Below are 27,989 nucleotides of genomic sequence, written 5' to 3'. Positions count from 1 at the left end.
ATTATTTTCTCTCTTTTTAGGCTAATTTTCAAGCAATTTTCTTGTCACGTTTTAAATAATTTCTTGCAATTTACAGGACACTTTTTGCCAAGTTCCTGTTCCAAAAGTTTAGACACCTTGTGAAAGATGTCTGAACGCAGCACAAGAAAACTAATGTTGATAGTTTGTTTTGGCAAGTTTTTCCTCAACTGAAGCAAGGTTTAAGGGGAAGAGGGTGTCATGTGCTGTACAGACTGTAAAACGTCTTGAGGCAAACATTGTGATTTGTGTTATGGCACTACAGAATAAAATTGACTTGAATTTCTCCCAACTGTTTAATGTAAAATGTGAACAATAGGATCTCAGTGCTGAATAAAAATGTGTTAATTGTGTGACCTCTTGGGCAGCAGATGAAGCTGGGACATGACTGTGGACACTGAGTCGAAATAACGTAGAGAACATTTCAGAAAAAAAGTTTTTACTGAAGAAAAAAAAAACTATGGTCATTTTATAATTTTATAGCATATGATTGTATAAACATAGACATAGATGGACAACAATGGAAATCAGTTACATAATGTTTAAAATACATCTACTCCTCTTTTAGCAGGTGAGAGTAAAATGCTTCTTAAGAGGTTAAAATCTTCACGTTTACATCAGTCAAAGGTTGACATACAGTGTTAAAGTCATACAGGCTAAAATATAAACAAAGACAATTAGAAATCCATTTAAATTCTGAATTAACATTTCATCCATTCGTATCTGAGGCTGACAACATCAGTGGTCTTGAATGAGTTGACATGCTTGCTTAAATTCTACCAAGACAATGACACATGAGGTTTTGACAATCATACCGCACAGTACAAAGAAAAACTGCCTCCCAACACATAACAAGTTGCTAGTAAAGGGTTGACTGCAAGAGCGACGACTGAGTCTCTGAGCATCCAGCATCTGGCGGGGTCGAGGATCAGGGTGTAGCGGCTGGGACGGGGTTGATATTGGGGTTTGCAGTCAGAGCAGCGTCCCCCCATCGTCTCTGTGAGTGCTTTAGTGTAGTTAGTGGAGGAGGTATACATTATGGGGGCAGTTCAGTGGTTGTCAGTTAGACTATGGACAGTCCACAAACTCAAGCCGGGTGGACATAGCTGGGCGGGGATTGGCTGACAGTCCGTGGCAACAATGTGAAGTTGATGGGGGAACTGGGAGGGCAGCAAGTGGTCACAGCCTGTAGTTACCGTGGAGATAACTAGTTTTTATGGTTAATGTGGTTTGCCACCGTGGACGGACCGACAGTAGGTGGGTCAGTGATGAGGAAGACGTTACCTCCTCCCAAAAAAAGTGTGGCTGCCTTAAGAGTTCTTGGCTACCATCTTCATCGTGATGGTCTTCACTTCTGAGTACTCCTTCAAACCGCAATCTCCCCTGAAAACAGAAAACAGGAAATAGTTATAATGCTGCTTGTTTTGTTTAAACTATCAGGGAAATATAGTGTTTACACTGCTGGAGGCAGAAAAATTGCAATATCCTCTTAGATTAAGATTTATAGGATGTTAAGCAATTTTGGAAAGTGGGTTTTCAAAACACAAAGTCAGTATTAGTAATAATGTGGTTAATTTGTGTATACTCAGTGGGCATGCAGTCAAGTCATACTCACAATTCACGTCCATTCCCAGACATTTTATATCCTCCAAATGGACACTGTGTGCTCAGAGCGTTGAAGCAGTTTATCCTGAGAAATATACAAAACATTGATCACTCTTGTGCTTTTGACTCCTGTGGTTTGCTATTGTAAAATGGTGCATAATTTTGTCCCAAAGTATTAAAGCTGTAGTCAGTAAGTCTGATTTACTGTCATAGACATCATTGCTATTCTTAAACTGGATTTAACAACATAATTCCATTATAGTTTAGTAAACACAGCTGTCAGGTTGCACATTTATGAATTTTCTAGCTGCAGCAGCCTGGGAAGCAAAAACTGAATGGATGGTCAAAAGACTGAAGATGAGGTAGAGTAGATGTGGGAAAACTTTGTGGGAGTTGAGGAAAGGCGCAGCTTGAAGACAAAGAATTTTCAGTCTGAGAAACTCTGACTAAAAAGATTTGAGGAGGAGAGGGATTTGGTCGGATGGTTACGTTTGGTCCCTGGCCAAAAATGCAATGTGGTAATAAGGCAGACGGTCAGATGGTGACGTTTCCACTTACAGTAATGGCTCATTCATAACATCTAGGAAATATTGATCACACATGTATTGCTATGAAAAAAGCAAATTAATGAATCTTATACAATCTAATACATTTCATTGACAATGTATTTGTTTGGTTGTGAAATAGTTGTAATCAGACGACCACATTGTAACATCCACTCCACATCCAAAGTCTAATATCACTTAATGCCTATTTTTAAATATAAAAAGATATTTATGCCATTTATGTATCTACATGTAAACTCCATTCCCCTCATCGTTTCAAGTCTGTGATGTTTGTAAGAGCCAAATGTCTTTATCCAGGTTGGCTTTAATTGCACATGGGACAACTGGCCTTCAGAGCTTTTTGAGGACAAGTCAGTGACGTACTATAAAAAGTACTTAAGTCCACCTCTGTACTGTGGTGGATGGGTAGATAAAAACCAGGACTGTTTACTCAGGAGAATGGGGTTTGAGTCAGGTTATGTTGCAAACATCTGCACAACTTTCTTTGTGAAACTATTTTTGAGCCACAACTGGATTCTTGATTTGGCGATTAAACAATGGTCATTCAACATCTCAGTGTTTGCTAGGAGCCCTTAACACAGAGTAGTACATGAAGCTGTTTAAAGTCAATGTATGGAGAAGAGCTGATGGAGGAGAGTGTATGTAGAGTGTAGTACAAAAACTAAAGTGTAAAAGTAACATGTTGCTTTGTTATGGTGGTTATGACTGCTGAGTTTGTCATCAACAGACAATGAAAGAGTCATGTCAGTAAGATCAAGAGACAAATTCTTTGTTTGTTCTGCAGTCAATGCCAAATGTATTTACATTATAAAAAGCAGACAGTGTGGTTGTGAGGGAATAATGTTTGGAAAAGGAATAATTTGTCAAGGAAGCGTAAGAGGTTTGGTCCTTCCTAAAAGTACCAAACAAAATCCTCAATAGAGGAAGAGAAGTGGGATGGTGATTGGGCGGCATCAAGAATGAAGGACAAGGTAGAGAAATGTTTCCTCAGCGAGCAGAGGATTGTATGACAAGTGGTGAAAAATTCTTGGCAGACGCTGTACGTTCGCTATAATTCTACCCCTACTCGAAGCCATCTGCAGGTAATTACAAAAGAAACAAAACAAGTTTAGGTGAACTCAAGAAGTAACATTTTACCACCATTTCATTTATACAAATTATAAAACTGGGGTGTCAGTTTACATTTACAATTTACATTTTGCGTTGTTGTCTTGCACTGGCACATTGCTTTTGGTATTTTTATATCTCAAATGTCTGAGCTGACGGAGAGAAGTGAAAAAAGAAGAAGGAAAACATTTCTTTGCGGCCTGTGTAATGATAGTGAAGCGGCACATCGCCAGCTTACAGATTCTGGATGCCAGAGTCTGGGATGGTTGATACTTCCCACATGAAAAATATTACTGATTGCAGCTAAAGAAACACAGCAGATGAAGCTTACCAGACAGTGCCAGCCTGCATGGCTGTGGATACGGTCATGGCTTTGTTGATGTCGTTGGTGAAAACAGCCGCAGCCAAACCGTAATCTGTGTTGTTGGCTCTTTCTATCACTTCCTCGATAGTTTTAAACTTCATGATCTGCTGGACCGGGCCAAAAATCTGTACACAGTTGAGAATATATGAGCCAGTTAGATTTTCAAAATGTTCTTATTTATTTACTTTAATTGTATATATTATATTAAACCATTACTGTGTTTATTGTTTTTACACTGTGGTATTACCAACATTGGTAAGGTAACTTCTGAAATGTTTTATGTTACTGATTACTAGTTCAATATTAAATTGGAATAAGTAATGAAACTGTTCTAATTGCTTCATCAAAGTAATGCCACATTACATTTGATTATTTTTTGATTACTTTTCTTTCACATATTTTGAGCTGGGAAAAAAAGTTGAACAGCAGAAACATAAATCAGATTTGCTCCAATTGCTTTGTTGATCCACACTGTTCGGAAATATGCAAAAAGGAGGCATTCCTGCACGGCGAAAAGATGCAAATGCCCACAAGAACTTTTTAACAAAAGAAAGACATTCAGATGTAACCCCTTTGTACCATTCTTATGCGTTACTGTAATTTAAATATTTTTCCAAGTAACTGTAATGGATTACATTTCTTGTGAAATTTAATTCAGTAACACTTTTACGTGTAATTAGTTACTCCCCAACACCTGGTATTACACAGTTGTACATGCATTGGTTGTGCTGGATTGATGAAAATCCCTGTTCTTTATCTTTGTACCTCCTCTCTGGCGATGCGCATGTCATCCTTCACATTGGAGAAAACAGTGGGCTCAATGAAGAACCCTTTCAAGCCCAGAGCTTTGCCTCCACACTCCATCTTGGCTCCTTCACTGATGCCGCTCTGGATATACTCCAACACACGATTCTGCTGCTCCCGACTGATCTGTGGAGGTGGAGGACAGACATTGCATGAGAGGTCTTGACAAATAAAAAGAGATAAAGACACAAAGATTTTGAAAGTGAGAGAAAAGGGGAGATAGATCTGTTGACCTCACCTGTGGACCCTGCTCTGTGGTGGGATCAAAGGGGCTGCCGACTATCCTCCTCTTGGCTCTTTCCACACTCCTCCGAACAAACTCATCATATATGGGCTCCTCCACAAAGATGCGCGAGCCCGCCGTGCAGCACTGGCCTGCATTGAAAAACACGCCCTGATGGGCCTGCTCTACAGCCAGGTCCACTGAGGGGGCAAGTGGAATTTAGTTAATCAATAACTTGATAAAACTGTTTGTTCATTAAATCATGTTACTAATTATTAAATATTGTTGAAAGTGAAATAAGTCTGAATTTAATCATCAAATCTACATACAAAGACTTCACTTTGTAAAAAAAAAAAAAAAAAAAAAAAGTGTGTAGTATTTTGTTACAAAATTTGTCCCAATATTTACTGGAGCTATCCTGTGCAAATCTGATACCTGACACCTGAGAGACAGGACCCTGCTGTTGCTCACGGAGAGTTAACGGACCCCCATGATTTATGGGTCTCGGCTGAAGCACCCGACTGAGTCAGGGTCCATTCTCCTGATTTACAGGCCTTAGGGAGCCCCTCTCACGGCTGCTGAAAGCATTTGAAAGCCTCGGCACCCCCAGTTTGGTGAGCCACTTAGAATTTATATGAAACCCATCCATCCACAGGTTTTCATAGCACTCAAAGCTTCTGAGCATTTTAAGAATCTTTGTTCAGATGTGTTTTTCCACAGACTGGAGGTCCTGAGAGTGGGACACATGACTTAACAAAACAGGGATAGTGACGGACCGCCTGGTGAGGTTGACGGGGAAATGGAGCACAAAATAAAACTTAAAAACTTACAATCAGCATCTGCAAAGATGATGTTGGGGTTCTTTCCTCCCAGCTCCAGCGTCACTCTCTTCAGGTTACTCTTCCCAGCTGCTTCTTGGATCAGCTTGCCGACCTAGTGAAGGAAACAGATCTGGGGTTTACTCACAGAAATGCAGGCCCTCGGCCAGATCAGTAAATCAGCTGGAGCCATTAAATAGCTTAAAGAGGCTGGTTAGCTCCAAACAGGGAATGCACCGGTAGGCCAACTGAAACATGAGTTCTGCAAACAGACAGAATGAATATCGATTACAGGACTTTGGAGACGGCAGTGGGAAAATAAAATGATGTTTCAGCCGGGAACATCATCTGATTTCTAATGAAGGCCAGCAAGGAGCAACCACAAGGTGTGTGGGTGGTGACGTAGCTCTCTGAGGTTGGTATGAAATATAGAAGACAACAAGGGATTTTCTGCGGTTTTTCTTTATCTTCCTATCAATCCTATCACTCCTCAACATGATGTAAACAAAATGAAGACTAATAAATAATAAGATAAGGTCACTAAAGGGAGTCATGAGTTGCTCATCTCAAGGGACCACACCAGTGTTTTTGCAAGTTTTAACTCCTTAACTGTTAATCATGTACCTTTAACATTTTTGCTGACCATTTTAAAACATATGCGATGAAGTTTTAGATTTTTTAAAAGTATTTTTTCTGCTGTTGCTGACTGCCATTGAGTTTCATTCTTTCATTCATTCTCTTATGGTATGGTAATTTAGCTGACTCTCAAAATGTGTTTATATTGTGTCATCAATCACATATGCTTTCATTTATGTTACACTATTATGACATTGCTATCATAATAATGTACTTTAAGAACAGAAATGTACACTTTTTTATTCTCAATGCACCTCTTCCTAACTGGACTGGATGCAAACAAAGAAACAAGCCAACGTCAGATAGTTTCTTTTTTTTTAAATAACAATGTTCTAACCTGATACATGTGTCAGCGACAGGCTAACTAATGTGTCGCTTACCTGAAAAACTGCTCGCCCTGGCCTTGTTTTGGCAAAGTGTTACGCACATCCAACTGTTTCTTTAGCTCAACTGGGGTGAAATAGGCTCCCAGAATTTGTGTAGTGTAGGCCAAAACATGTAAAAGGTCTAATGTCTATAGGAGAATTACTGTGGCTGATGAGAAAATCAAAAGGCTCTGTCAGCTGCCAGTCTTTGGTTTGTTCATTCTGGGCTACTGTAGAAACAAGGCACACTTTGTGAGAGAGGACCTGCTTCTTGTGTAGATATTAAGGGCTCATCCTAAGACAAAAAAACAACAACAACAAAAAACATGGTCCTTCTTTTCAGGTGATTATAAACCTTTGAAAACATAGTTATGAATATTTTAGACATTTCTGACAATAGTTGCCTGTTAATCCTACACACTGGACCTTTAAGCAAGAAGACTGATAAGACTCGACGCCAGAAAAGTGGTATCTTCTCATCTTATATAATGATGTGGTCATTTTAAGTCCACCTTCACGTATATTGGGTTTTTCATATTTTTTTCATAATCATGTGATTTGTAAATTTTGACTGATTTGCTGTCATTTGAAATAATTTCTGTTGTCAAAAATGTTCCCACAAGTCTCTGCTGAGTCTCAACTGTAGAACAACTAAGCTGCTTTAACTAGTATTTTTTTTAAAGTCATGAAATATTGTATCAAGTCAAAAGATAATAATCCTGAGAAACCCCACACACTTTCCTAACAACCCTACACCCCAAACAAGTATTCATCTTCCTGTTACTCATACAGCCTGTTTTATTTTCCGAGAGAACTGACAAAATAAAAAGGAAAAATACTGTCTCAGTGTTCATCTGTAAAAAACCCCACCTCCAACATGGGAAAGACTCTTGAGCCGCTTAAGAGACTAAAATATAACAGAAAAGAACAAAATCAACTGCTGTGCTGTGGCTGGTACTGAAGCTGTATAAGAACACAATACCTGGCTTGGATCTAATGTTTCTGATGCGTTTTGTCTGTCTTTGATGAGAAGCACAAAACGGCTGACTAACGGGAGGTTAGCGTGTGTTTATCCAGGGGTAAAGGAAACATGCTGGGCTGCGAGACTCCTCCATGTGGAGTCACGGCCACATGAGTCAGTACAAGGATGAGTTGTGGTCCTAAAATCCACCTGTAGCTACACCATCAACTTCTACCCTGTGAGAAGATGCTGTGGTGGCTAGTATCCCCCCTCCACTGCTGCTACTACAGCGCGGTGACTCACTGTCTGGGCATCAGCAGTCTCTTACAGCACTGGCTCATTCTCTCAGTAATTGACTCCAGATCACATGAAACAACAGGAAAACTAGTAAAAAAAACTGGGCCACTCACAAAGGAAATGTTCAATCAAGACGAGATGATAAAACAAAGAAGATGTTTGTGTTAGAAGGTGCATTTATGCAAGCTCGCGTGCACACACTGATTGGGTGTGTCTGTGTGTGTGAGAGATTGGAATAGGAAAATGTATGTTTTAGGTTATACTGTGCTGGAAAATCTTAAAGACGCAATGTTAGAGCCATTTATACACAAGATAAACACACACATACACACACACACACACAAACATATATATATGAAGCCTAGCCAACCTTGCCACTAATTGGTTAGATATCATACAAACCACTGTAAAAAGATATGTTGTTTGAGTATCTTTGTTACATAACTTAGGAAAGTGGATGACTATGTCACATGACACATATGTCAAATGACCTTAATTACTAAAACTAACTACTACTAAACTACAAAAAATCTATGCTTTGCAAGGGACACAAATAGCGGTCTATCAGGTGAAATTCCTGTGTTTTTTGACCCATCCATCACCACATTAACCCTTGCTCCCGCCCTGTTTGGACTTTCTGACTCTTTCTACTCTATTATTGTGGCAAATGAGTTTACATTGGACCTAGCGAAAAGCCTGGTATGTCTCATACAGACACTGAAGGGTGCCTTATGTGTTGGAAACAGACACTGACGGCCACTGCGAGCTGCCGTATTTGACGCCCTGGGAATGAGAGAGGGCTGTCATAAACCACAGGGATAATCTAAACATTACATAACCCTGGCTCATTTACAAAAGACGCATGTGAATTACAGGCCGGTCACATCAAAACATAAATTCCACATTAGGATTGCTGTAAATAGTTTTACCAGAGGGGTTAGCTTGCAGTTAGAAATAACAGATGTTTATAAATGATCTGCAGTAAAATTATCCGCTGTCACTCTGGCTGTTCCCTCTGGCCTGAGGAATGCGCTCTGACAGCAACACCTCCGAGTGCTCAACACCTAACATGGTATGTCCTTGATGATTTAGCTTTCCATTAACTGCTCCCCTGTTCTGCAGAGTTACAGGGTTTATCCTGATAGTAAGTTCAATGACAGGCGCTGTGGATGTGCGTTAATACAGCAGAGACAGCGGAGGGAAAACAGAGGAGAAGCAGTGTTTTCACAAAGATGTGTTTGTATACTCTTGACAGCACAAATATGTGCATGTGTGCCAGATAAAATCGGAGCCCCCTGTCATGAGTTGTAATGACAGGGCACACAGCTTATGTAAGACCCCATTTGTTTGTCATTTAGACTTCAATACAGGCACACAACGTCCCCTAATTACCCAGCCTGCTCTTATGCTCTGCACATGTTGGTCACTGTGTCATTTGTGTTCGCTGACAAAAGCAAGCAGTAGGCAGCTGTTGATCTGAGTTATTAGAGAAAAGTACCTCAGTTGATCCTGTGAAAGCCACTTTGTCTATGCCCATGTGCGAAGCAATCGCAGCTCCTGCCGTTGGCCCGAATCCTGGCAAAATATTGATGACTCCCGGTGGAAACCCGGCCTGTCAAAACAATATGAGAGGAAACAAGCTTTAGCGGAGATGACAGCAGAGCCAAGCAAAACCACAGGCGGTGTGGGGGAATCCGGACCCAACCCAACCTCCCTACCAGCAGAGAACGGAGAGAACATCAAAAAGAAGAAGGCGACAGACAGATAGTCTCCAGAAAGAGGCGAGGCCAGAGAGGGCAGGGGGCAGACAGGGAGGATGTGGACACTGAGATTTGTACAGCGTGATTAGGTTTTTCTACATTAACGTAATGCTGCATTTTTCTGATCTTGTTTTCTTACTTGTATTTACCTCTGTTGTACACAACTTGCTGACAATGCAATGCACTTATACACCATAGTCTGGATTTGAATTTACTAAATACTCATCATATTTCACATTGACTTGACTGTTTTAGCTGCACTGAAAATGAAGCTTTGCCATGTTTTATCCTGTCAGTGCTCTTGCGTAATGTGTCAGCACTGATATTCAACTTCCTGTTAACTTTGAACTTTGCTGATTCAAATGTTTCGTTCAGTTCACTTTAAAGAGTCAAACTTGCCGACTTATGCTTGAGTCAGGCCAATATACAAGGGTTACAAGTGACTCCATAGGCGAAATGACGTCATAATCGGACACATCTTTTCGTGGGAGTACCAAGTGGCAACTTTTCACCTGTCTGTTCACATCCCACATTTTCTAGCTACATGAACGCAGATGGGTGGAGAAAATGTAAAACCATGCTGTAGAGATGACGTTCTGGATGTAAGAATGGATGTAAGAAATCCAAAACTTTTCCTTTTCATGATTCTGCGTCACTTCATTTCTGTGTAACTGTCCATGCAGAAAGCATGACTGAGGCTCAAGTAGGGCGTTCACTTTTTTCTGCCACATCACAATTCAAACGCTCATAAAGGGAAGACCGTGTATATTGTCGCTATATTCTGCAATCATGTTGACTTCAGCTTGATACTAAACTAGACTTATACAAGCACTTCTGTTGGATAGCTTTACTCCAAGTTGTTAGCCTTAGTGCTAACATTCAGCTACTTTTTGTGATACACACTTGGCGCAGTTTGTTGCCAAGTAAAAATAGATATCAACAAACATGGTGTAGCCCCAATAAAATTAGCAGAATGAATTGAATTTGTGTTAATGTCAGATTTTGACTGGATAACTTAGAGGCCATTCTGCCAACAGTTTGTTGACATGTTTGTAGTTCTTTCCATCAAGTGGGAGAGTCGATGTCAGAAAAAGATTCGGAGTTACAATTCAAAGGCTGGCATGAACTTTTTCTTTCCACTCAACTGCTCGTAAATTTAGTTTAAACGATATGGCGTGAATGCAGCATAAACTATTTGCAAAAGTAATAACATTATGATTGTTTCTGTGGCTTTCATGGTCTGTTAATAAGATTTGTTTGTACATGTACTTGACATCTTTATTTCATCTAAGTCCCTCGAAAACCCACAGCATTGTTTCATCAAAAAGGTTTTGCTGTTGAGTTTTTAAAGTGGATTTTTTTAAAAAATGCTTTAAGGACCACAAACAAAATTCTATTGTCTTTCATTGAATTGGAGTTACAACAGATTGAAATTTCAAGCTGAGAAAATCAAAACTATTTGCATGGCTACATACCACTTAGAGTGAGTGATAAAATATGATTTTTTTTGGTGATTTTGGTAAACTGACCCTTTAATTCTAGCAAACATGTTGTGTGGTGTTAATCTCAGGGTGGAAATTAGGATTACAGACTCTAAAAAGATGTGCCAGATAGACAAGTGACACAAGTGTTAAACATCTGTTCTTTGTCACCTTGTGGTTATGTTAATATTGGATTATCCAAATAAAGTGTTGGCCAGATTCATAGTGAACACTGTGTTCTTGGCAAACTAAAGCCCGCAACTGATTCGGATTCAGTTATTGGGGAGTATTAACGCTGGACTGCCCAAATGAAATGTTGGCAAACTACCTCGTGAACACATGTGCGGTTGGCAACGGGATGCTGTCATTTACCTCCTTGACAAGAGCTGCCATGTAGAGGCAGGTGAGCGGCGTCTGCTCAGCAGGTTTGAGGACAACAGTGTTTCCACATGCGATTGCTGGACCCAGCTTCCATGCTGTCATCATCAGAGGGAAGTTCCACTGTGCGCGACACACACACACACACACACACACACACACACATACACAGGAAAAAGACATCATGCATCTGACTGACACGCTGGGTGGTCACAAGTCAAGCTCAATAACTCATCGCTCTTAAGTCACTTACTCTCATTTTCACTCTGTCTAAACATAGTCAAGTGAGAAAATGTTCTCGGCACTTGTACAGTATTTTCTCTTCCCACAGTATTCTGAGAAAGCCGGGAAATTGCAACACATGTGCAATAGACCCATATCACTGCACAAAACACAGGCCTGTGTTATTTCTGCTTTACACAGGAGCCCATGGGGCTCAACGCAGAACCACACGCTTTCTGCACTCTTGCACAATCAACAGTGTCTCTTTCTCCTTGATCTTTTTTTTCTCCTTTCTCACCATTCTCTTTTCCTCAAACCCACTCTGTGAAATCCCTCAGCTTGCTCTTTTGCTTCTCACTTCTCGTTCTCTATTAGTCAAACTCACTGGCACCGTCATTCTTGGGGTTTACCAGCAGGACTTAGATGCATAAACAGTGACTGTCAGGGAATTACTGGAAAATGCAGAATGTAATTTAACAAAGAGCACAGACTAACAAGCAACGACATCTCTTTCAAGCTCAGCCAATTCATTGTTATCTGTTTTATTTTTTCTTCCCTCCGAGCTTTTATCCATCATACATGTCACTTGTAGGAAGGGTTATACTCACAGGGATAATTTGTCCACAAACTCCAATGGGCTCATATCTGGTAAATGTCAGAAACTCTCCATCTGTGGAGGAACACACGTGCAGCACACACACACACACACACACACACACACACACACACAAAGACAAAACAGGGTTATTTACTTGGAGCATCAGCAGATTAAAGCTTGCAAAAAGCCTGAAACACATGAAATATGTCACCACCTGATACCCCTGGTGTTGTTGACTCAACATGTTAATTTGTAAATGAACCCACACGCAACATTCCTAGTTGCTTTACCCTGGTGAGAGATTACATTTCGTTTCGAGCCTCCTACAGCACAGGCATGTGTGTAACTGTTTTAGGTCATAGAGATGGGTGTTATGCTGGAAATGTTTGCTCATTCCTCTTGCATTACTTAAGTAAAAGGAGGTACTTACTGAGGGTGTGCCATGCTTGTTCATTCTCCACAAAAACAATTGATATTGAGAAATGTGTGGATGAATTTGTTAATACGGTCGTCAGCTGATGAAACATTGCCTCATGTTGCATTTGGACCGGAATGACCGATGCTAGATAACAAGCCAGATAATCATTTTCAGCGGAGGAAGGACAATGGAGACAAACCTGCAGTGCAGATTCTCATATGTCAACCTCTTTCCTTAATTTCACAGTTGATGTTAGGTCTTTCAAAACTGTTATTGTTTGGAGAATGAAACTTTAAACCTATTGGATGGGAGATTTTTCAGGAGGAGCTCAAGTATCTGCGAGGTTTGTTTGAAAGTATGACTCCTACAAGATGACTTATATTTCAATTTGGAACAAGCAATGTAAACTAAACCAAACTGCGTAGCCAAAGGTGCTCCACATAATGTCACTCCCCATTCATCTCACACTGCCTGTGATACAGATTTAACACAATAATCTCAGCATATTGTGCAAGACGGATAGATGCTGTGAGGTTGTTGATGACAGATGTCCTGCATTTCATCCTGACAGGTGAACAAACACAATCGCTGACAGCCTTAGATCACCAAGGCTGCTGGAATACCCCTGTTTATTTCCTCTGGAAGTCTACTAGAGCAATAAAGCTTAAAGCAAAGCTCTGGCAAAATGCTCACCGCGGCTGGTTTGGCAGCAGCGTACAAGAGAAGCTTTCAGAGGGACAATACGGAGGTTTCCCATGTCCTCTCTCTTATTCTATTTTCCTTTTTTGTGCTTCCTGTTGAAACAGACAGCCAACTTTCCCCTCTCCCCTAAATTCAAATGCCTTAGAGAGTCGACACTGGTGGCAGCAACCTCAGGACAATAAATGTTAGTGTTTGGATTGTTTACCAAATTGATACTTTACTTTGCTTGAGTTTGCTTTTTCTACCAAACCTTTTTTTCATTCTCTAAAAATGCCAAACAGGATACAGACACAGTTTGCGATTAGCATTTAGCAACTAAAGAGACAGATATCTCTCTTGGTGGAGACCAAAAACAGAGCTAAAAGAGAATGAACATTAGTAAGATGGACAGAAACATGACTCCAAATACTAATAATGCTCCGTAACATCTGGTTGTGTTAATAAACAGCTGGCATATCAATGTAAAAAGTGATGATATGTCAATGTTGCGGTTACAGCACATATCCACTGCCCCCAAGATGCCCAAAAAGAAGCAGTTATTGCATGTTTGAAATCAAGTGTCAACCCGTAGGACTGAAAAATGAAGTGCCAAAGCTGCAGTTCCTCTAATGGCCACATGAAACTGACTCCAGAAGTGAGTCAATCACCACACACACCCATACAAAAATGCTAAATTTTACAGTTTTGGTCTCTATAGATAATTTTGCAATCCATGACAAAATATGGGAAAGTGGATTTTTTATATAATTCAACTATTTACATTTTATTAAGGCTTAAAATTATGCATCATCATGGGTGTGGCAGCTTTGTGACAGATGGGTGTCATACATTAAAGAGTCGCTACAGCTACAAGCTTGGTTAGGTGATGCATAGATGGCATAACCACAGATTTACAAGGTATAGGTGTAGCCATAGCTGACACTATTTCATTGCATCAAGTCATGACAATTAATGATTTGGCTCCTGAGCAAAAGGAGAATAATAATAAAATAAGTTAATTATATATATATATATATATATATAATATTTATTTATATATATATATATATATATATATATATATATATATATAATTTAAATATAACATTATTATAATTCTAAATATGGTTTTGTCAACATTTTCTCTATTTTTTGGGATGATATCTAATAAACCACCCCTCTGTTATTAAACTTATTGTTAGGTAATTTCCTTGCCAAATGTTACTAATTTCTTGTTAAATTCTTAAGATTCTTAATTTCTTTCAATGTGTGGGGCATTTCTTGCTCATTGCCTTTTTTCCCCCATGATTACAAAAGAAATCAAACTCATTTGCTCAGATTTCAAAGACACAAATAGCTTGTAAAAGAACACAGAACAAGAACATTGATGTCAATCCGGGTTTCAAAGGGTTAAATGTAACATTTAGGTCTTCTAAAATAGTCAATTCAGCATTAAGATACAATAAAACCTCTGAGTAGGTGGATGTTGAGTTTTTTGTTGACAGAGGTTAAGTAAATGCATCGTGCCAACCAAGCTAGTGTCTAACATAAGGGTTAGCTCCACCTACACACCCAAACATGGCCACTTCTGGCACCAAAAATGTATGCTGGCGATAGTCAAAATGCCAAAAGTGAGGCTTCAAACTTCAATTAGTGCTGTCAGTGTGGCTACATCCGTTATTTTTGTATACAGTCTGTGTCTGAAATGCATCAGTGTTTAATGTCTTAACACAAACTGCTGTACAAGAACTTTGCCATAAAAACATGTGATCATCATAATCCGGCCAAGAAACAAAATTTTGGGGCTTTAGTTTTCGATACTTGGCGAAGACACAATTCAGATGATACATGGCATACAGTATTTTGCTTTGATACCGAGCCCGACTAATAACATTCCAGGGATTTAAGCTAAACAGCAAGTACGTCCATTTAAAAAGTGTCTCCAGACTATCATCCTTCTATTCCTTTCTTTGACCTTTACCGTTCTACCATTCTGCCCTTTGTCTACCAAACTACGACTCTGCTGTCTTGGTCAAAGAGGAATCTTACCCATTGGAATAGAAGTGCCGTGGATCTTGTCTGCATATCCAGCAAAGTATCTCAGTGTCTTTATGGTTCCTTGGAGGTCCACAAACAGGGTGGGCAGGAAAGGCTTCCCACTGTTCAGTGACTCAAGAGTCTGAAGAGAGACGGGGGAGACGTTTGAGAAATATGTGATATAACCTTGTGATCTTCACATAATTCCATACTGCTCCAGTCTTTACACTGTCCCGCGGGTGAAATGTGACACTAAGATAACACTACACTACAATTACAGCCCCTAAGTTCCAGTTAAATGTTCTCTTTAAGTCAAAGCAAGTTTATTAGTATTTTCAAACACAGCAGCAACTCAAAGTGCTTTGCAGAAGTTATAAAGTGAAATAAACAACAGAATAAATGTTACACGACAGTTTCAACGCAGATACAATGCTGTTATAAAATGTTTACATGAATAGGGTAATGATCAAGTGTTATTATATTCGTGTGGAAAATAACTTTCTAAGCTTAAGGAAGCCACATTGATTGATTCAGAGACATGCCAGTATAACTTACAGCTAGATAGACGCTGTCTCTCTCCACCAGGTCAGCCAGTTTGGACAGCAGACGACCCCTCTCAGATGCATCCATCCTTCGCCACACAGAGCCCAAAGAAAAGGCGAGGCGAGCCGCCTGCACTGCCTTATCAACATCAGCCTGCAAGACAAGAAACATACCAATGATCTAACCTGAGCCAGTAAACATGTTGATGTTTGTACTTTTCATGCAGCAATTCTTTTTTTTTTTCTTCTTTTACTCAACATCACTGAAAATCTGTAACAGGACAGAACAAGAAACTCATCAAATCATAAGTGAATGACCTCATTGAACTTCTGCAATATGGAAGCAACTAGTTTACGGGAAAAAAAAGTAAAACTTTATTTTCATTGTCAAACAGCTCAATGGTGGAAAGTGACCAAGAAAATTTACTCAAGCAGCATATACTTAAGCTTCCTTTCATTTCATATATTTATTTAAATCAAGATTATATCACATTGTATGGAGCACAAACATTACATAAAAAAGTAACAGAACAATGGCACATGGCATGGATAAAGTACAACCAATGTTACTTAAACAAATACAGGACATTCTTCGAAAAAGCACCTAGTTTAACAATCTTTTTTTTTTTAAGATTATTTTTTGGGGGCATTTTCCCTTTATTGACAAGACAGTTTTAGATTGACAGGGACTGCAGAGGCCTCAGTCATATGGGGCACACACTCTTCTGACAGTTAAACAAAATATTAAATTCATATCATACACGATTGTCGTTACAGAGGTTGCAGATTCTCTGGTTTCTATTCAGCCCTTCACATTTTTCATGACTTTAGGAATTCTGCTGTTTTTTAAATTACAAATCCCCTGCCTGTACTTTTGATTTTCATGTAACAGATACTTTTACAGTTTAAGCTCTTGTTTAAATTGTACATGTTTATCACATAATGTCAACCTTACTACATTTCTGAGAAAAATGTTATACTTTATATTTAATTATATTTCAGGTTAAGATTTTACACATAAAACACGATCCGTTTACAGATTATGATGCGTTGTTATTGACTGAATCCCTCAGCAGTATGATATTTGCTCCATCTTACCACATTAAAAGACTGCTGAAATGTTGATGTATTAATTCTAATGATCAAATGTTGATGCATTAATTAAAATGATCAAACAATCTAATATTTTAACATACATATGACAACAAATTTTGACTGAGGCCATTCTGTATTATGGGTAGGTTTACTTTTACTTATTATACTTCTAGTTGAATAAAATTTTGAATGTAAGACTTTATATATTTAGAGTGGTATTTATACTTATAAGACAACTTTGTTTTCAATGAAAAAGACAGGTGAAAGATGCCATGCTGCACAGCATTTACCTTGTCTGCTTCCTGGACCTCACAGATCTGCTCTCCAGTAGCCGGGTTGCATGCAGGAAAGACCTTCCCACTGACAGAGTCGTGCCACTCATTATTGATGAAGATCTGCAGGGAAAAAATGCCATTTTTAGTGACGAAGTCAGCGAATGCAATAAAGGACATGAAGTGTTAAGTCATGAATTGAATTCAAAATGCAAAAATTGATTATTAAAACCTGATTCAAAGTGACTCAATTTGATTACAAAAACACAACTTGCAAACCAACTTAGCTTAAGTGCGAGTTAATGCTACCTTTTCTTTTTAATTTTTAAATATTTGTTTTGTTAAGTAACCATTTCATCCCATGCTTGTAGTTGAGGCTGTGAAAGAACATTCCCAGCTCTTTCAGGCTCTTGTGTAAGGGATATGGGAGAATCTCTGGAAATCTGGACAGAGATTCCTGCCTGTCCTGCATTGCTCTCTGGGGAGTGCTCCACCATCCAGACAAAGGGGTGGGGGGTAGTGGGGGGGCAGATAAATCCCTATCAGACACCAGACCCCCACCAACCTACCCCCAAGCACACAGACACACGTTTCACAACATCACTGCTCGTTTACGAGATCATAAAACACGTGCCGTGCTTGGTTTTCTGTGATGCGTTAAAGCAAGTCTTCCGTTAAACAACCGCCTGGGATTCCAAACAGGACATATTCAACATCTATGAAGACCAAAAGAAAAACAAATGTTTACAGAGTCCCGAAGCTGGGAACTGTGTCACAAAAAACGCAAGCATTTATAAGCTGAAGAAAAGTGGAACAAAACGCAAGGTGTGATTTGAAAATTACAAATATAGCTCATGCAAGTTAAGTCATAAGAAAAGGCTCCCTCCTCGCTGACATGTTTAGATCCATTTAGGGTGACTACTCACACACTGTTTTTAATGGCTGTCAGTCTGCCTGATAGATTGAGTGCAAGGAGAACATCTGCTGGCACAAATCCCTCTGTGTATACATATGCTCTTACCGTCCTTCTACTTTAGAGGAGTTCAGATGCACTGACAGCATAACTGAGAGCAGGGTTCAAGTATCCCACTGGCCTGAGCCTCCCTAAACTCTCCAACATGTTTACCTCCATAAACGCTGAGCTTTAAGCACTATTTAATTGGCTGTAAACTGTTACCCGTGTTTACTTTCAGGCTGGTATAAAATGCCAGGGAGTCTGAAAAACTGTTGGAGTCGCAGCAAACACATCACTCTGCCTCCCTCCTCCTCCTCATTCCCACGGCTCACAGGCTCATAATGTGCTCGCTGCGTATGAATAACTCACAATCAGACATTTGAGGTGTTCAGTATCTGTGTGTACCACCCCACAGAACCATACGTTACAGGCTCACTCCTGGACGTTTCCTTTGTACTGGTCACACACACCATCCCCCCATCCACCTTCACACACACACACACACACACACACACACACATAGAGATAGACAGGGCCGGAGTGGCTTCTCAGGCGCCTTCCATCAGAGGCCACCTTTAATCTGACGCTCATTAAGAGCACTTCATAAAATTGTCAGTAACGATAAGGAGCAGAGGGCCAGCTACAAAAACAGAAAGTCCTGTAGAGCACTGAATTAGTTTTTAAATTTATAGGGGCCACTGAAGTGGGGCGCCCTAAATCAGAGGAGCCCCCTGACAGCCTCAACAGTCTGAGCAAGAATGCAGACCATGGGTAGCTTTATGCATGGCGTAACCCCTCTCACAAGACGCTGCTAAAGGAGAACGGATGAAGCACGAGAACAGTGGAGCAGGCCGCCACCTAAATCACGGCCAGAAAAGGACAACTGTCAGCCGCCGTTTGGCTCGGCCCTCTCTCTGGGCTCGGACTGGTGTTAGACTTTTGTCTCGTTCCATTGAGAGACTTGATTAAGATGACAGGGCAGAGTTGTAAATCAACTCTCGAGGTTTCTTAAAATTGCTTTTAGGATCATTTGGACGAGGGGCAAAGAACACAAGAATGAAAAAGCAAGTGCAAGGGTGCACTTTTTAAAATGACAAATCATGTTTTCTTTCCCATTCCCTGCCGGGTCGTTACTATCGCTTCACATGTTGTTTTCATGTTCATAACAATCCACACTGCCAATGAGTACTTCAAATAAACTGCAGAGATCATGACATTTTCAGAGAAAATAATTTTCTGTCCTTGCAATGAACATGTTTCAAGTACAACTTTTAAAAGATAAAATTTAAAACATTTTGTGCTGCTACAATAATTCACAAATGCATTAAAGCAGATGAGAAGCTGTGATCTGTGATGCCTGACGCATAACGAGGAGACCTGATGTGGATTAGAGCTAAGCAGTAAGCATATAGGTCAAGACTTTCTGCATGGGCCGCAGGGCAGCTGCAAACATTTAGCAGCTCCCAGGCTTTTCTGCAAATGCTGTCAATCACATCATCCAGAGAGAGCCTGGCCATGGGGATAATGAAAAGATGAGACATGATGTGCACAAACACGTTTTTGCTAATTTGGCTGTTTGATGCAAGTGTCTCAGTCATCGTCATCTGTTTTCGAAAAGTTTTATGCGTTTAAAATCAATACTAAGATGTGTTTACGTTGCACCAAAATGTTTTTTAAAGTTTTCCATGTTAACAAAACTTTGCGTGATTTTTTGTAATAATTCTTGTTTTTTTCTTCTTTTTTTTTTTTTAGGAGTGAACTGTAATGGGAAGGAAGAAATGCCAAAATACTTTCTGCAGCCAACAAAACATCTGTTTGGCTCTTAGCTTCTTCTCACAGCTCAGATGCTAAAGGCTGACGGAATATGTAATGCTACTCAGTTTTTTTTGCAAAGGGAAGGGGAGGCTGAGAGGTGGGGTGGTGTGTGTGTGTGGGGGGGGGGGGGGGGGTGTGTGTGTGTGTGTGTGTGGGTTTATATTGTGAGAGGGTTTTATTGTATATAGTGTGTGTGTGTGTGTTTATACACAACACGCCAAGATTCCACAGCCAGACGAACCCTACCAGGGCACCTGCAACACTTGTCTGCGCAGGAAGTTTCATATCCTCCCCTATCACAGGACCTCTATTTCCTCTCTGGTTCTGGACGGGTTTCAAAAGTCTTATAATTCCAACGCGGTAGGTTTAGTAGGTGGTTCATAGCCACGTCCCCCGCACCCCCACACCCCGCCCACCGACCCGGGGATAGCGATACCATCGTGGCGGGGCGCGGTGGTGGTTGTTTGGTCGTGTGGCTTGGCATATGCTGTTATTTTGACGCCCCATTCTTAGCTTATTAGGTGGGTCAGCCGTCATTCTGTTTCGGGGTTGGTTAGGCTAGCTGTGTGTTGGCTATGGGGTGCAGTGGGGCTTCAATGCTGACGTTGCGCGGCTTGTATGGACATGAGTCCATTCGATACTTCACAGTTTGCCATTTTCTTTTGCGGGCTGACGGATGGGACATAGGTGCTGGGCTTTGTATGGGTTAGGACATAGATTTGGCTGTTGAATGGCGAATAGTTTTTTTTGGCACATTGTGATCAAAGTGGTATTAGCGGTATTGTTGTCGGGTTATTGGGGGCTGTCTTTTTTGTAGACGGGTGATATGGTTTTTTTGCGGAGCTTGTGCGGCACTCCTTATTTGTACTGCCATAGGGGCATGGCTCTATGTTCGGGAGATGGGGTATGCGTTTAGTTCGCGGCGCGTGGGCTTGCTTGTCAGTCGTTAATGTATACTCCTAGTGGGGCCTGTTGGTAAGTGGGTTACTTACTGCGGCTCTACGGAGGGTTTGGCGGGTTTATGGGGTCATTTGTATCTTACCTGGGTGACGTGAGGTTGACATCGGGCTTATGTGTTTTGGTGGTCGTTTGTGCATCAGGTTGGGCCTTTTGGGGGAGGGGGATTGTGTGTGTGTGTGTGTGTGTGAGAGGGTTTATATTGTATATATGTGTGTGTGTGTGTGTTTATACACAACACGCCAAGATTCCACAGCCAGACGAACCCTACCAGGGCACCTGCAACACTTGTCTGCGCAGGAAGTTTCATATCCTCCCCTATCACAGGACCTCTATTTCCTCTCTGGTTCTGGACGGGTTTCAAAAGTCTTATAATTACTACTGTTACAAGTGAGTGGAGAGCATGTGAAAGTGGAGACCAGCTGTTGTTTTTTCTCCTGCTCCTCTCCACATGTCTGACACCATGGAGCCTTCATGTTTTTCATTCACACACCCAAAGACAATGCCACCCTGCGCTCCTGGGTTTGGCGAGGGCGACCTCGCTGTCACTGACTGGCAAACGTCTTCGTCTCGTCTCTGTGTGTGGGCAAATGGTTAAAGTTGTTCATTCTGACTCAGAAGTTATGGGAGAAACACTAATTTGACATAAGGCTATAATTACAAACAACTTGTTATTCACTTTTTCTGTTGTGTCTTCCAGTAGTCAGAGAGACTGTGGACATCACAGGGGCACCAGAAAACTCAGACTGAGGCCTTTTTCAGGGATTATATGATGCTGATTTCTTTATACCTTCTAAAAAAAAAAAGCATATCACATTTTTGCTTTTTACAGCTGAATACAACTATTTCACAGCATTTCTGGGGAGATTCTAGTCAAAATAAACAGTAACTTAGTGAACTACATGTAATTAAACTACCACTTCTACAGTAAGCTTGCTGGTGGTTTAATAATATTTATATTAGTTATTCAAGTAGTTAAATTCCTTTTTGGCTATTTTTTTGTGAAGTTAACTACTGAAATAACAAACCGTTTTGGTCCATAACAGGAAAGTAATTATATATTTATATATTTTTATTTTACCGTGTCTATCCACTGTAATTGACAACTAGTTAGCCCAAATTAATAGGATTGTTTTGATAATTGCTATTTATTAACAAATATTCAGAGTGGTTGTTGCATGCTATTTTAGAAATTACCTGGACTCTTGTTTCTGAGAGGCAGGTGACTGACTGATGGACCATGAACACTAAACCAAAACTGATAGTCCTGCACTTGTTCTTGAATAGTGGAGCATTTTATTGTTTTAGTTAATGTATGGCATGACCTATGGACAAGTAGACCATTTTAACAATAAACTTCATTGAGTTGCAGTTGTAGCAGGCATGTGACTTTTTTTGTATTATATTTTGTTACAATTTCATATCACATGGCCATGGAATTATTTAAAGTATCTATACTATATTTCTATTATAAATGTTTCTATAAGTGTTCCTATTCTATGTTTAAGTTCCTGAGTGTTGCAGTTCTTTGCCTTATTTTTATTTATTTATTTTTTTCAGTCCTCATTGTATGTTTAATGTTTGCACCAAAAACCAAAGCAAAGTCCTTGTAAGCGGAAATCTACTTGGCAATAAATCCTTTTCTGATTCTGATCTACACTGTCCTTTGAACTACTTTTTCTAAGTAGCTTTAGTTCACCATCTAGATTTTTAGGGTGGTTTTGTTGTAGTTTAACTTTTTCCAGTGTAAAAAAAATGGTAGCTTGCAAAGCTTTCAAAGTTGCTTCCACAAAACTGCCAATAAATGATTACAGTAAGTCAGTAGAGGGTTAAGTCAGTAACTTAACCAACTGGCATCCTTGATTCCCTAAACTATTTTCCAAAATGCCACAAAACTTACTACTAAGCAAAATGATATCACCTTTCATATTTATTATACTAAATACAATTAACTACACAAAATACGCCAGAACTTAATCCACAATCTTGATGAAAAGACCAAATTGCCAAAAGACAAAAACTGCACACACTTCTATGAATCAATAATGAAATTGACCTCTCCTCTCAAAACCGTTGTTTTTGTCTTTTTTTCTTTGGAACATCTGAGGTTTGATGGGTTACTTGTGTGCTTAACTATTCTCTAAATCTCAGGTCAAGGAAATGTTTAAAGGACAGTAGTTTTGCTCGTGGGATTGGCGGACAAAGGGGAAGTAATTTTTAAAGAAATCTGATGCTTTTCCACAGACAAATAAACATCTAGAGAAGCACTTCTGTGTCTGCTGTGTCTCGCCCGAGAAAGAGCCCCTACTCCAACAGATTTATGAAGCCAAGTGTTTTTCATAATGACACCATAAGGATTTACACGTTCCTTGTCAGAAGGGCCGCACACTGAAGGTACGGGAAGTTAACAGGGTAACCTCGCTGTCACTGCTCTTCCTTAAACAGTGATTAAGAGACAGGGGACGTGATGTTGACGTGTCTGCTAAGATGATAATTTACACTCGCTGCACAAGTAGGCATTTCACACCAATGGACATATTAATGGCGGTGCACACTTACCCTGTCACAATCAAAGAGATGTGTTTTAGTGAGTATGTGGCCATGTGTGTGCGAACAGGGAGATTGTGTAAGCAAAGGCCAGAGGAGGAGGGGGGAGAGTTCTCGCTGTGCTTGTTGTGATAAATCATTTAGTTGCACAGTATCCTCTAACTTTGGCTCTGTTTGATCTCGATCGCAGTAAGATGGTGGTTTTGAAGTGAAAAACTCCAGAACTGCAGGTCAGGCTCTGGCGAGGCAGGGCCACTAACCCACACAGTGAGACAGGGCCATAATTTACACCCCACTGGACAGCACCTAGCATCGGGGAGCCCCAAGCCTCCATCTGTGCTATCTCAATCAGTGACAGATTGATGGAGCCTCTTATTCATCCGAACCGAGTGGACGTCTCTGCATAGACTGCTTTACAAATACTCGGGTCTTCAGCGGGCAGGTTCTGCAAAGGTTCCTATGGTGAAAGAGCACTAATGCCACCATGAGCAAAGCAACAAAGAAAATTTACAACTGTTGATTAGTTTAAGAGATCTGTAACTCAGAAAATGAACAAGACAACTGAATTGGATCCCTAAATCTGGTCTTCATTAGTTCTTTATATTTGTTGCTCTATTTTCTACCAAATTAGGCAATAATAGAACCAAACTGGAAACCATTTTAAAAAACGCAGATTGTTTTATCAGTTAGCTAAACTGCAACCATTTGTTCAAGCTTGACCTGAACTTTTTTGGAGGATAAAATAATGTGCTGTCTTTTCACTACACACACACACACACACACACACACACACACACACACACACACACACACACACATTCACACACACACTTTACATTCCACCCCTTTAAAGTAAAAGCAGCAGTTTTTTCCATTCTTGTAAAATGTGTCCCACTAAGTGTCTGGATTAACAACTCATTATCACTGAACGGTGTGAAAAACCACAAAGGCCAGAAGAATCACCCACAGAAAAAAAGGGCTGAAAAAGTTTCTCTGTTTGTTTTAATTATTAATAAAAGAGAGTCTCTCCTCTCCACCTCTGCCACAAGTGGAAAACATCAATAAACAGCTATCTTGGCTCTCTTATTTATGGCTTCCTTCATGGTCCTATCAACCTTTAAACTGTTTCTGTCTTGTAACCCAGCTGTTGGAGCCTTGTAGCGATAGAAATGTGGGGGTAGGGGGCAGAAGAGTTGAGAAACAGTGCTCCTCCTCAAGCTTAAAGCTACAAAAGAGAGATCTACAAACTCTAAAACTACAAATTCTGTTTAAGTAGATATCAATAACAGAACACATATATTATATAAATGCACATAAGAAGTAAAGCTTTACTGATATAATCAACACGTCACTGACGGTGAGAAGATCATGACTCGGTGAAGGGGACAAGGGGCGAACTTTGACTGCAATTTAACCCTTTTATCACATGCTCATGTTATAGAAGCCAACCTGTTAAGTAATGATACTGTATCTGCCATATCTCTGCCTCCAGGGTCGCTAACATATAATATTGCATTGCAATACAAAGAAACTTTTTCATATATATATATATATATATATATATACACACACACACACACACATGTATGTATGTATATGTATATGTGTATATATCTATATATACATATATATGTGTTATATATATATATATATATATATAAAGATAGATAGATAAATAGATAGCCATTGCCGCAGATGTATAAAATCTGCATGAATGGGCAAAAATTTCCACAGACACACTCCAAACTTTTGTAGAAAGCCTTCCCAGAAGATTGGAAGTTGTTATAGCTGCAAAGGTTGGACCAACTCCAGATTACTGCCTATGAATTTAGAATGTCAAAAGCCCAATACTTTTGTCCATATAGTGTATGTTTAGAAAGCTTAATATTGCCTTCATATTGCAAAAAACGTCAGTGTTGGTGTAAAATCAGTATCTGAGGAAAGAATCTGTGTCTGGAGGCTAGCAGCTCCATCCACACGCCCTACAGGCCAGTGAACAGCGTTGGTTGTTTCCCTTGCAGGGTGGAGAACAGGAACAGAGTGTGAGGAGAGCCCACGCCAGGGGTTCCCATAAATCAGGGCCCTTCTGCCCCCTATGTCCACCAAACCAACAGGGACTGGATGATCCAAATTCCTGGGGGTTAATTCACCAAGTCGCTCCCTAAATTTCCTCCTGTACACCGTTGCGTCCTACCCTTTAACTAACACTCTGCACTGTGAGGGAATGGGAAGCTTACAACACAACAGAACCGATAACAAATATACCATCCTTGTTACAGTGCAGCAGCAGTGGCAGTGTGGCCTTTGCACTTAAAACACAGTGGTATGTATTGACATAAAACAATTTAAGCCCTGACTTGACTTATACCACGCTATCATGAATCTGACCTCTGTGAGACGTGCCCTTTAATCTCATAAAAACACTTGTTCTGCAGCTAAAAGAGCCGTTCAGTAACAACAGGGCTACATCCTGTCTGCTGAGGCTGACGATGAGACCTCAAACCAAAAAATCACAGTAAACATCACAAGAATCTCTGAGGATCTTTAACTAATGACTTCAGTTTACTTCAAAGTGTTTCAGTGTGTGCATATATTGTAAAAAAAAAAAAAAAAAAAAAAAAAAAAAAAAAAAAGAATTTGGACATGCTGGCCAAATACAAGCCAAGTCTTGCTGGCGCAAGACTTGTGATGGGTCAAGACTCACATTCAAAGCACTAATATTGAAAAACATAAATGAGAAAATTAGAGAATGCGATATAATGATTGCTTCAATCGTGCAAAAGTATAATTACTATTTATTTACTATGGTGACAAAACACTTCACTACTTTAAGACTTACTTACAGTGTCCTTGCCAGATGTTTTGATCAAAATCTCCCTGAAAGCATATTTATTTTCGTATTTGCAACATGATTTTTTTCATGACTTAAATAAAGTTCTTTGTCTGACTTGAGCTCCTTTCTCCAGCTGTTTCTGCATCCCTTCTCTCCCACCCACACACTTTTTGACTGCAGGATGATCCCAAAAGTGCTCTGATAACACAAATGTTCTTTTAAATCAGACTATTTAGTTACTAATTAACTTGCTTAATAATGAGATAATACCTGAAATGACTGCTTATTCTTTGGACGTAAAGTGTGTACAGTGTGACTTAAAAGGAAGACTTCGAAATCAGACAGAAAGAAATGGGCTGTTAAATTCAGCCTTTGCTACTGATACCTTAAATCACTGTGGATAACCGAGAATCATAAAATTAAGAACTTTACAACTTGCTGAACACCACAAACACATGGAAGTGAAACATCATAATTATAATGCAACAACTGAAAGAGAGAGATTTTGTTGCAAATTTGCAATATTTCAATTTTCAAAATAAATATCCCTTTGATATCTTTTTTAAGGGACTTTCATTGAAAAAAAAAATTATCAATTGGCATCCCATACAGTTTGTCTGTTGTCAGGTGCAGCGTGGGATAAATATAGAAATAAATAAAATACAGTAAAATAAAAAGTTATTAAAAAATGTCTACCTGACTCAGTGTTATATAATTTTTAAGACAATTTCCTAAACAAGCTCAAACTATGATATTCCCTTATCAATACTTTATTATGCCTCCTGATTAAGATTTTTTTGTAGCAATTTAATATTATATGCAAACTTCATTATCAGTTTGTTTGTTTTTTTAAAAAAAATCTCTATATATAATCCCAGGTCTATGCAAGACTTCGTCTATGCAATGACTGGAATTTTAAATGTAAAACCACTTTTTTTTTTTAATAAAAAAAAGAAAAAAAATCCGTATTGTATATCAAATGTCGTTCTACCTACTCCTTGATTTTAAATAGTCTTGTCCAGGGGTTACTGATAATTAAATTCAGAGCTACACTGAGCACGTGGACGCAGAGGACACTGATCGGCACTTTAAAGCGTTCAGTTATCAGTTTATCAGGTCTTAACTTAAAGTTAGAAAGTTTAGTGCGGAGAAGTTTATCAGCTCCAGCCCTGACGGAGCGACGCGGTCTGACACTGAAGCTTCAGCTTGCTGACACACGGGAAAAGTTGTGAAAAAGTTTTGTGCAACGGCACAAACATGATCTACGAGCACTAGAAGCTGAGTTGGCGCAAAGCGAGTGTCTCGGCGGCGGAGAGTGCAGAGAAACAGACCTTGGTGTACTTGATCTCCGGGTTGGGCACCGGTGAGGGCATCAGCTGGAGGGATGCCATGAGAGCAGCGGGGTCGCTCTTCACCTCTCCGGGGATCTCGATCTTACTGGAAGTCATCGCGGCCGTCTCTCTCCACTCGTCTGCCTGCTGCGCCTCTCGGGGTTTTTTCAAACGGATCTCTGATTAGGACTTTGGGTTTCTTCCTGGGTTTATAGCCAGGTGTCAGCCGCGGTTCATTTTCATTGGGCAAAGAAAAGGGCCGTCCTTTTGAAAATTAAATTCACGCATTTACATAAACGACCT

General features: G+C 39.9%; 1 protein-coding gene across 1 annotated transcript; it reads right to left on the bottom strand.

Moving 5' to 3' along the window:
• Nucleotides 1-440: 440 nt before the first annotated feature.
• On the bottom strand, nucleotides 441-27,989 carry aldh1a2 (aldehyde dehydrogenase 1 family, member A2). Its single transcript, XM_042492940.1, has 13 exons — nucleotides 27,687-27,989; nucleotides 17,267-17,371; nucleotides 15,895-16,035; nucleotides 15,352-15,481; nucleotides 12,214-12,275; nucleotides 11,378-11,506; nucleotides 9,263-9,376; nucleotides 5,518-5,620; nucleotides 4,703-4,887; nucleotides 4,426-4,590; nucleotides 3,628-3,785; nucleotides 1,634-1,708; nucleotides 441-1,401 (listed from the first exon to the last, which is right to left on the bottom strand). The coding sequence occupies exons 1-13, from the start codon at nucleotides 27,801-27,803 to the stop codon at nucleotides 1,329-1,331; spliced, it is 1,557 nt and encodes a 518-aa protein (XP_042348874.1). The 5' UTR covers nucleotides 27,804-27,989; the 3' UTR covers nucleotides 441-1,328.

Source organism: Plectropomus leopardus, chromosome 1 (genome assembly GCF_008729295.1).
Source record: "Plectropomus leopardus isolate mb chromosome 1, YSFRI_Pleo_2.0, whole genome shotgun sequence".
Classification (NCBI taxonomy): domain Eukaryota; kingdom Metazoa; phylum Chordata; class Actinopteri; order Perciformes; family Serranidae; genus Plectropomus; species Plectropomus leopardus.
Note: the sequence above shows the minus strand (reverse complement) of the source record. Positions and strands in the feature narration are given on the sequence as shown.

Excerpts from the sequence above, each read along its gene's own strand:
- aldh1a2 (XM_042492940.1), bottom strand. The coding sequence starts at position 27,803 with ATGACTTCCAGTAAGATCGAGATCCCCGGAGAGGTGAAGAGCGACCCC. Across the intron at positions 15,482-15,894 it reads GAGACAGCGTCTATCTAGCT|ACTCTTGAGTCACTGAACAG; the intron begins GTAAGTTATACT and ends GTCTCTCTTCAG. Across the intron at positions 1,402-1,633 it reads TCTGGGAATGGACGTGAATT|GGGAGATTGCGGTTTGAAGG; the intron begins GTGAGTATGACT and ends TTCTGTTTTCAG.